Source organism: Meriones unguiculatus, chromosome 10 (genome assembly GCF_030254825.1).
Source record: "Meriones unguiculatus strain TT.TT164.6M chromosome 10, Bangor_MerUng_6.1, whole genome shotgun sequence".
Classification (NCBI taxonomy): domain Eukaryota; kingdom Metazoa; phylum Chordata; class Mammalia; order Rodentia; family Muridae; genus Meriones; species Meriones unguiculatus.
In genome coordinates this window covers 86,042,719-86,053,764 of record NC_083358.1, presented here as the reverse complement: position 1 = coordinate 86,053,764, position 11,046 = coordinate 86,042,719, and the positions used below count along the sequence as shown (strand labels likewise).

Here is an 11,046-nt window from a genome sequence, read left to right as displayed (position 1 = left end):
TAGTTGCCGTCTTTTGCATTAAAAAAAGGAACAGCTGGTGCATTTTCACAGCATCTAGATTTATTTATGGTATAAAGCCATAGGATTGTAATATTATTACTCCTTTCCCACCCTGGCAGAGAGTAAACATGAATTCAGAAGCACAGTGGAGTGAAAACAAAGGAGAGAGAGAAAAGGCAGCAGAGAAAGACAGAAAAGGTGAATACAGAGCTACAGAAGTGTTTATTGAGCATGCTACAGAGGTAAGCAGAGTACACACAAAATGAAATTAAACAACCATCAAACCTCCCAACTTTGTTAGAAAATTAATTTTTAATTGTGCCGCTTTCAAACTATACTGAATTTTACATTTCTAAAGATGTAAAAACTCAACTAATAGAAAATATACATGACCATTCTGTCTACATAGATAACAGAATCTATGAATCTTGAAACTAAGTACATCGATTTCAAAAAGTATTGGTCATTTAACAGAATCAACAATTCAGATTGACAAGAACTGTTCAAATAAATTTGACCTGTAGATTCTGAGCCATGTTTTTATTAAAGTCAGATCTATTCCTAAATACAAAATATTTTGAAGATTTATTAAAACTGAATATTACAATGCAAGGTAAATTAAGACTAAAGGCACATAAACTTTGGTCCCACCTGGTTGTCAGTTTTTGAAAACTGCCACAAAATTAATCTTCCTGCAAGTTTTCGCAGTACACTTTCTTTGTCTTTGAAAAATACATGCACCAGTTCCTGAACTAGCTAGACCAGTCTGCACATGCTCAGAAATCCACAACCATTTTCCAAATCTTAATTACAAACTAAGGATGGCAATATATATTTAAATGCACATAAGTCATGTCAACTTCAAAAACATCTACGAAAAATATTCAGCCACAAACAAGACATTACTTAGTGCTGACATTTATATGATACGCCCCACAAGAGTGTGTACAAAAAGGTTAAGGTTCCACAATGCTTTCCACATAGGGCTCAAACTTACAGAAATCACTTGTTGTCTTAAGAAATTAATACTCTGCATCTTGTTAATTTTAACTAATGCCTACATTCATAACTGAATCTAGACCAGATTTGTGAGATACAAAAGGCCAATGTTTTTTAAAGCAATAAAGCCTAAGATAGTAGAAACTAAAAATGCTGTTTTATTCTTTCAGTATCAAGTATCTTATTAAATAGAAAGAAATGTGATAAGCCAATAATTCAAAATAAGTTCCAAGCAGGAGAAACAAAAACTTAACCTTTTGACACACCCCTGCCTAAACATATTTTAATTCCCACATAACGATGTGCCCTAAACAACCAATTCCTTTTTCCTAGTAAATGCACAACAGCAACACTAGTTTTCCTTTGTAAGGCACGTATGTCAACTAAGTTGGAAAAAAAAAAAAAAGCAAAATTAAACTAAAAATTTGAACAGACAATAAAAATGGCTTCCCTAAAGAACAGATGAAACACAGCAGTTAGTAACTCTGCCTTTACATATGCCATTTCATTTTATAACCAAGGAATGATAACAGCATGAAAAAAAATCAAACTCTGGTCCCCACTTTTCTGAACAGTCAATAGGTGATGACACCAAACAATGTGATTTGCCCACAATCTTCATCTTCCCTTCCTTAAATTGTTGACTTGGAGAAAGACACTCTCAGATGATGGTTTTCACCAAGGTTATAATTATGAAGATCAATCAAAGCCTGAATGGCTTCCTCCACTGTTGCCATCTGAAGAAGAGCCATTTTGTGATCTCTTCTGAAACAAAATTATGAAATTAGATACTTCATAAGAGATTAAACATTTGATTTTTACCCATTTGAGGTTTAAAAAAGATAGACTAAAAGATATTTTAAGAAAATTTAAATTTTTACCAAGCCACAAATTTAAAGACAAAGAAACTTGCTTACTGAAAAAACTTAAATGCTTTCACAGTGCCCCCGGTGTTAGCAAATAGAGTTCGCAGATCCTCTTCTGCTACAGAAGGACTAGAAAAATTAGATAGGAAAACAGTGCAGATTAATATAAACCAACACTAAATCACATGCTTTGCCAAACAAGATGAAGATCCTCAGTAAGCCAGCTGAAATACTCACGGGATATTAGACAGGTGAAGGGTGGCAGAAGGAGGAAAAATGTTTTGAAAGTTTTTGGATCCAGGTTTTTTAAAACGGTGCAATGGGGAATTACCAAAATCTTTTGTTAGCCCTTGATCATCAAGTCCCTCTCGAGGTAGTTGCACAGTCTGATGTTTAGAGAGAGTAACACGAATAATTTTTCCATACATTTTCTGCCCATTAAGATGATTCATGGCTGGAAAAATAAAGAATGTCTATTAAAATATGAAAGTTTAGAACAAAAATATTTCTAATTTGAATATTTTGAATTTTCTTACAACTTAAAAATAAATCATGAATTTAGCATAAGAATTGGTAGGTAAGACTTAAATTTCATTTTTTACTTCTACTAGACAAGGTATAGTAGCAAAAAGCTTCCTTGACAAAATAAGAAAAAACCTCTCCAATCCTATCTTTTGTAACAATCCTGATGATAAATTAGATTTTTAACAAGCAAAGACAAATTTAGCAGTCATTCCTAATATTTCCTTTCCTTCTGCTGCTCTAACTCCTGGGCTGCAGGGTTTGGATTATCCTCTTAATTCCCTATCAAGTTAATGCTCCCTCTATTTTTCATTGGTCACTGTCATTTTTTTTTTTTTTAAGATGGGAGTAAATTCCTTATGCGCCTTCCTGCTGGATTTTTCTCTATTCCCCGCCCCCAATCCATTCTATACACAGAACAGTCAAAAGATTCTCACAGGTTATGAATCTGATCATGCCATTACTTAATAAAAATCCTCGGACACATAATTACAACTCCCAGTCTGACCCTTATATTCCTTCTAGCCTCTTTGCAGAGATAATTACTGATGGTATGCAATACCAGCTAGTGCTGGAAATCATGCAGTAAGACACTATCCAAGCCATTATGGAATGCCATCTTAGTACTGTAGTTCTTATATGCTCTCTGGATAGAAAGCATTCCCTGACACTTCTCTCAATTTGGTCAAATTATTTTTTGAAGTCCCTTCTACAAAAAGGCCTTTTAATTGTCTGATGTAAAAGTTGAGATCTCACTAAATATCCTCTATGAATACATTATACCTTTCAATTCATCATAATTTATTCAAACCATCTACTCTTTTCTCTCTTCAAATTCTAAGACACATAAAGACAAAACAACTGTCTCTACACACCACACATTAATGTGAATACAGAACATCACAGGGTTTTTTGAGGTACTTTGTCAGGTTGTCTTTCAAAGAAGAGAACTTGCCTAATATTAGAAAAGGGTTGGGAGTGCAAACTTGTACAATCACTTTGGAAATCAATCTGGCACTTTCTCAGAAAACTGGGAATAGCCATACCTCAAGACACAGCTCTAACACTCCTGGGCATACACCTGAAAGATGTTCCACCATACAAGGACATTTGCTCAACCATGTTCATGGCAGCTTTATTCATAATAGCCAGAAACTAGAAATAACCTAGATGTCCATCAATTGAAGAACGGATAAAGAAACTGTGGTACATTTACACAATGGAATTACTACTCAGCCATTAAAAACAAAGAAATTGATGGAACTAGAAAAGATAATCCTGAGTGAGATAACACAGACCCAGAAAGACACACATGGTATATACTCACTTATAAGCAAATTTTAGTCATATTACAGTATAGGATAGACATACTACAATGCACAGATCCCAAGAATATAAGTCCAATGGGCATCTTAGGCTTCATGTGGACCCACTAGTTATGGGAGTGGGGATATCTTTGACATGGACTATGCTGCCTGGTTTTTGATCACTTCTCCCAATGGGACTTCCCTACCAGGCCACAGGGGAAGATGAACTCAGTCCTCATGTGAATAGATGAGCTGGGGTGTCTGGGTAGGGGGCCTCACCTATCTAAGGAACAGGGGAGAGGGAATGTAGGAGGGAGAGTGGGACTGAGAAGAGGAGAGGGGCCTATGACCGAGATGTAAATTGAATTAATTAATTAAAAAAAAAAAAGAAAAAGAGAAAAGAGTTAAGTGTTTGTTTCTTTAGTTACACATTTGGGTACATTAAGAGGAGGGAGAGCTGTTTTAATAAGTTCTTCACTTTGTCTCTACCGTCTAACACAACACAAAGTAATACAAGAAGCAAGCCTCCAAAGGATTATCTAGCTCAGCAGCTCTCAACCTGTGGGTTATGACCTCTTTGGGGATCACATAACCCTTTCATAAGGGTTACACATCCCATATCCCACATATCAGGCATTTACATTATGATTCATAACAGTAGCAAAATTAGTTATGAAGTAGCCACAAAATAACTTTATGGGAGGGTCAGATGATGAACTGTACTGAAAGGGTCACAGCACTGATCTAGATGAACTCAGATGGGAACTCACAATAACTACAGACAGCAACATCCTATGGGCTTGCAATTTGGACTAGACAAGGCTATATAAAGCAAGGTCTACCTGAGCTACCTTTCACCATTCTCTGATTCCTGGCTATGAATTCAATGTGGCCAGTTGCCTCAAGCTCCTACTGATGTGACTACCTCACTGTAATGAACTGTAGCTTTAAAGTAAATAAGCCCTTTCGTCCTTAAGTTTCTCTAGTCACACACTGTTGAAGCATAGAAGAAAGAAGTGAATACATTTAATATACTTATATTAAGCAAAAACACAAACAGCAGGAGATTAAGGTGCCTGTCTCCAAGCTCAACAAGACAGCCTTCCATGTGTGTTAGCACTTTGATCTGGAAATCTATCATCCATAACTTCGACAAAACTAATTTCTGTTGTTCCAACTTTACATGTTATTTTGTTGTTGCACCCAAGCACAATAAAGATCAACATACCGGTTTCTATTATCTGTCTTTATTGGGTTGGAGAGATGGCTCAGTGGTTAAGAGCACTGGTTGCTCTTTCCAGAGGACCCAGGTTCAATTCCCAGCACCCACATGGTAGTTCACAACTGTCTGTAACTACTACAGTTCAATGGGAGCTGGCACCCTCACAAAGACAAACATGCAGCCAAAACACCAATGGACACAAAATAAAAATAAATAAAACCAGAATAAATTCATTGATCCCGTATCTCAGAAAATTCTCAATACGATGACTTGGTGCTGCTTACAGGAAGATAAAGGCATGCTCAATTAAAATGCTAAGGAAAAAATGACACACATGAGAATGTTTCAGTAGGAACACTGTCAAATGCTACTTACATATAATTACCGGACAAAACCAGCAGCGAGCTGGGGCTATAGCTCAGAAGATCTGCCTAGCATAGGCAATACCTCTAGATTTGATACCTATCATCACCAAGAAAACCAAAAACTATTTGGTGATAACAAAATAGCAATGACTCACCTCAAAAGAGGCCTGAACACAAACTGAGGAGAAAATTAACATACCAAACACCTATGTTTAAGGTAGGTGCTTAAGACAGGTACTGTTTAAGACATTTAAGATAGGTGTTGTCACTTTAAAAACAGAAAAGTCAAATAGTTGTATACTTCCTCTGAACTACCAAGTTCATCATAGAGCTTCTGATGGTTTTAACATCAAAAACCATTAATCCCATTAAAAATGATTAAATTTCAAAGTTTAAAAAATGTGAATATAGTCAGAATAAGGTAATATCATTCTTGAATCCTAATGAATTAAATTATAAGCTAAGAGCTTGGTGATAATTACAGATAATCAAATTGTGAGGATACAGTTGTATTCTAGATTGAAGTATGTATGAAAAGCAATAATATACACATAACTTGACTGAACTACATTTTATGCCTTTTGACTAAACATTGGTAAAGATTTTTCATTTTGTAAAACTTACCATCTCTCTAAGGACATTTTCCTTTCCATTGCTAAATTAAATCAATATCTATAAGTGATTTTAGAAGAATACAAAGACATTAATCAGGGCTTTATGACCTATAAAAACAAGTATTTTCTAATACAGGATATAGTCCAGTTGCTTCAGTTTTGGGGCAAACACCCTTTTCCATAAGGCTGTGCTCAGACATGGTAGGAAGAAAGCAAAACACAGATTCATCATGTATCATTATAAAATTACGAAAGTTATTGTGGCAGTTTGAGCCCCAATCACTAAAAAGTCTTAAGTGATTTCTTACTAAAGAGTTGTGTTCAGTCAAGATAAATAATACTGCGTTTCAATATACAATTCAATGTACAGATAACATGCAGCTTCCTCTTACCAAGCTGTGACTGGTTCCCATCAGCCATCTGTATCAGAGCACTGTCTTTCTTATTGTACAAAATCTTCACGCGCTGCACATCTCCATAAACACCTTTTTGTGGAGCCACAGAGAGGTAATCCAGAAATGGAATTAATTTTATGTGCAAGTCAGCTAAAGATTATCTTTCTGACACATCAATGAAAACATTCAGACATCAACATGATCACTCACTCAATCTCACCATTTGCACAAATGAATAAAGAAGAACAAGATTTTGAACAGTGAATTTTGAAAAGAATAATTTTTGATAAACCCTCAAAGCTATGTGAATGATATTAAATTAAAAACCATGCAAAATAAATCAGCATGCATTAAAACAAACTTTGTGTCTATGGAGAGTTTTAAATAGCAAAGAAAAATAGCAAAAGATTTACTATTCAACTTTAAGCCAAAGTGCTAGCTACAAATAAGAATTAAGGTGAAACAAAAAATCAAATCAATAATAAAAGTATAGTGCTAACAATAACATACCGAAGAGGGTAAACAGACTTTGGGGCGTAACCATCTTTAGAAGGAGAGAAGAGCAAGCAGCGTAAGACAAGAAGAGAGAAGAGTCGAGGAAGAGCGGAGATGAACAGATCATCCATAACGAAGGGTGGTTCCCGCAGAATGGTGAGGTGGTCATGGATCATGGTTCAAGGCGGTTAATTGGGGCAAGTTGGTCCGAGGAACATTTGTTCAAGCACAGAAGCATGAACATAGGGAATGGAGACAGGGAATGAAGACAAGGACAAGGAAAATAAAGGATAAGACAGGGAAGGGAATGGGCATTTGGGAAAAGACAAGGAAAGGGGAGGTGAACACACAGGGAAAAGGATGAAATGGGGAAGGGAAACAGCAATGCAGAAGAAAAAAATAAGGAATTGGGGAACAAAAAAAAAATAAAATATAGGTCAGTACATAGGAAATGCAGGAATTTGGTCAGAAAATGGTTGGTTTATGTACTGTACAAGAAAAACTGAGCAAAATGTAGTCATCCAAGACAAATATGGGTAAAGTACATCTATATCAAAGAGTAAATTACAGCATTTCATCTCAACATAGGGAAGGAACGCATGCATAGGAATTTTAAACTTCGAACTTTAACTGCATAAGCATGGCTGGTTATGAAATGCAGGCAAAAGTCTTAAACAAAGGCACTCTGATTCAAACACTTTAGCATGCAGAATTGTGAATGATAACAGCATTAAATGACAAAATTAGGTTATGTCCACTATTAACAGAGGCCAATCAAAACTGAGACAAATATTCAAACTAGACATTATAACCAATACATTTGAGGGTCCCACATTTCATACCAGCTTTCACAGCAATCAAAATAAAATATACCAGACATAAAATGTACAACTGAAGAAAATAACAGCAACTTTATTTAACAAGAAGGGAGTGGGGTAAAGTTGAAATATATTTGTAGAAGACAATGACTAAAAACTGCAAAGAAAAAATTACTAAGAAAGACTGGAAGAGTGCCTCGTCAAGATCTTTGGAAGAACCTTCAAAGAAAAATGTATTAGAGTAGTTCACATAAAATAAGATTAAAAAAATGCAATGACACATAAGCATGAAATGAACAAGCAAATCATTAGAAAAGGCAAGGAGCAAAACTGTTTTACAGTTACACTTGCAAAATTAGATCACATTTGTCTTTGAGAACAACAGAAAAAATAAAAAGCCAAACTACGGTACTTCACCATATTTTTCTTAGGAAAAATAGGTAGCTATATTAAAATATATATACATATATAAAGATATATGACTGTCTAAGGAAACAGTACTACCTAAACAAGTATGTAGATTTTATTTAGAAGCAGAAATACAAAAGATATTTTGGCTAATGAATATACATAAAAAGAAAGGCAAGTGCAAAATGAAATATGAAAAACTTTCACAAATGAAATGGAGATGAAAAGCATTAAAAATTATTTCACTAACCTCTTCATTTAAATTGCTAACCAACAGGACTGTATTGCCACCAGCTGAGACTCCAGGCATACCCACTCGGCCAGCGGCAGCTGCAGCAGCTGCTGCAGCAGCATTTGGAATAGCCAAAGGACTGAGAGCTCCTGGAACAGCTGCAACAGGAAGCCCTAATTTTAAAATAAAGCATATTTTACGAAACACACACAAGTCGTTAACAAAACCAATTTAAGCACGATGGCTGCGTGGCTTATGGCTGACCGTTCCAAATGGTTCCTGTAAGTTAATTTTTATGATGTTTAGAAAAATGTTTTGTTGCTGTGGAGCAGTTACAACTGATTTCAACAGTCATTTATTATTTGACCTAAGGTATACACCTGTATAATGTTAACATACTACATACATGATAGTCCTTTATCTTACCTATGAAAAGCTAACAAAGCATGAAGAATAAATTTTCACTTCCATGATTTACAGTGAGTCAATTATAAGAAACCTTTAAGATAATGGTACTATTTCTACCAGTATTGTCTTCTTCACAACCTAATTTTGAACACATTCAGCAATTAAATATTGTTCAGTTCCTATAAACAGAACTGTTTTCCTATAAATTCAGTTTCTACAGATAAATCCTCCTGAACAATTCATGCAAATGCCCTAAAGAAAAAACACAGGACAATTTGCCTCCTCAATTTCATACTCAAATGGAAACACATCAAACCCTTAATACTTTTAACCCTTAAATTCTTTATTATTATTATTATTATTTGTTGGTAAGTACAGTACAGAATAGTACAGAATTTACACCTTGCCATAAACATGGCACCAGCACTCTAAGTGGTACAGATCTCATGACATACTCGCTTAGAAATGGTCCTTTGCTGCTGCTTTATAAGTTCACATTCTATTCCTCTCTTCTTTGTAGCATTACTTTGTGTTTTCCTGCTACCTTCAGTGGAAGAGAACTTACTTTTTCTTGTCAGGGTTTAAATGGCTTTCCAGAGGCTAATATGACCTTTCACTGGAAGTTTCAAGAGAGGAAATTCCTAAGTTTCTAACATGAAAAATTCCCCTCCAATTTCTTCATTCAGCTTTTCTTCCTTCTCTATAAAAACTCTATCACTAAAATGAATATAAAATTGTTCTGGTTGAGTGTACTTTGCATTCCTCCCCCCCTCCCCCGCTTTCTTGGTGGTTACTTTTGTTTTAGAATGTTCTAACATAAATAAAATTAAGATGACTAGATTAATAAACCACAAAATATTATCACACATTCTGAGCAATCATGACACAGTCATTCTTTGGCTATTAATCCATTTTATTTCTTCTTGTATGTGGTATGTGTAATGTAATGTAAGGGTGCACATGTGAGGCCCAATGTTCTGTGTTGCTCTTTGCCTTGAAGTTTTGAGCTAGTGTCTCTCTGAACACTGACACAGCAAGGCTAGTTGGCAGTCCTTGACTACGCACCCCTGCACTAGGATTACATGAGTGCTGCCACTCTAGGCTTTTTCACATGGGTTCTGGGGTTCCTATGCTTGATCTAACACATACTTTACCCACTAAGCCATCTCCTTGGCCCTGACTTATTTCTTCATATTAAAAGGTTATTTCCATTTAACATTCAAAGTATGATCTTATTTTTTTTTGTGAGAAGATGTATAAAAACTTATAAACTGGAGACACTCATATTCAATATTTTTTTTCTTAGATTCTTTTTGTAAGTGACCTCTCCATGCTTAGAAACAAGGTAACAATACCACAGGGAAAACACACAACATTTTCAGGTGGTAGGCTGAATGTACAAAGCATTCAACTTAGGTTGACAATACAATTATTTAATAATACTGGAAAATTGTCATATCATTTCTTTGTTTTAGTGGCTTTAATTGGCTACCTTTTGGAAGAAAAAGTAATTTAACATGGCGTTAAAACCTATGGTCTTTATGAGACTCAGAATTAATACTGGCAAAACTAAACAAACAAAAACAAAGCTACCAACTGCAATACCCTAAGTGCAACAGGAAAAAACAATTCCACGTTAAGCCTCACATTTATTTTTTTAAGAAAGACTTCAAAAACAGTTATTTGATAAGCTCTTTCCCACTATAAAAAATGAAATCAAACTTCATTTATGGGTTATTTTCAATTCTAACAGGCAAGGAGAGACTCTCACGGGTACTAACCCAGAACACTGGTACTGAAAATCCAACCCTAACTTAACACAAAAATAAAAATTCCCAAATCCTTTGTATTTTCTCTGCATATCTAGACTCCTAATTTACATCTAGACTGTTAATGTACTAGAACTCTTGAGCTTTGTACCTAGGCTAAAAAAATTTTGAAACCTTTTGATTTCATGTCTCCATTTGTACTTAAAAATGAGGAAAAGAAGCTTTTGTTTATCTGAATACACCAATATTTACTATAGTAAAATTAAAAACAAGAGAACATACAATTATGCACTCTATTAGTCTTACAGGTGATGCAGAGAATAAAACCCCTATGCATACCAGTAAGAAAAATCAGAGTCACAAGTAAATGTCAGAAATTTTGATTTTGTGGACCTCAACAGACTCTGAGAAATTCTCTACAATTTTTGATAACATTTTATAAAGTCCCCTTAATATGAAAAGGTTCTAAGAAATTTAAAAACAAAATGCTGTAGTGACATCTGAAAAGGAATACCAAGGTATGTAGTAAAAAGAGACTATTAAGAGAGTTCTAAATCATTCTTACTCATTTTCCCATTGAGTTCTTTAAAAAAATTATTCCTTAAAATATAAATAAGACTTCTATT

The 11,046-nt window shown here is 34.9% G+C and overlaps 1 protein-coding gene across 4 annotated transcripts in view; it reads right to left on the bottom strand.

The window, feature by feature from the left end:
* Nucleotides 1–293: 293 nt before the first annotated feature.
* Ptbp2 (polypyrimidine tract binding protein 2) overlaps nt 294–11,046 on the bottom strand; it is a 58,707-nt gene continuing 47,954 nt past the window's right edge. Inside the window, exons 9-14 of one of the 4 annotated variants that reach the window (XM_021663344.2) lie at nt 8,262–8,416; nt 6,801–6,834; nt 6,288–6,380; nt 2,103–2,319; nt 1,917–1,994; nt 294–1,764 (exon numbers count right to left, since the gene is read on the bottom strand). In XM_021663344.2, coding sequence (XP_021519019.1) covers nt 1,632–1,764; nt 1,917–1,994; nt 2,103–2,319; nt 6,288–6,380; nt 6,801–6,834; nt 8,262–8,416 — 710 coding nt within the window. In that variant the 3' untranslated portion in view covers nt 294–1,631. The remainder of the gene's footprint in view (nt 1,765–1,916; nt 1,995–2,102; nt 2,320–6,287; nt 6,381–6,800; nt 6,835–8,261; nt 8,417–11,046) is intronic. The other 3 variants (XM_021663345.2, XM_021663346.2, XM_021663347.2) reach the window with 3 other exon arrangements.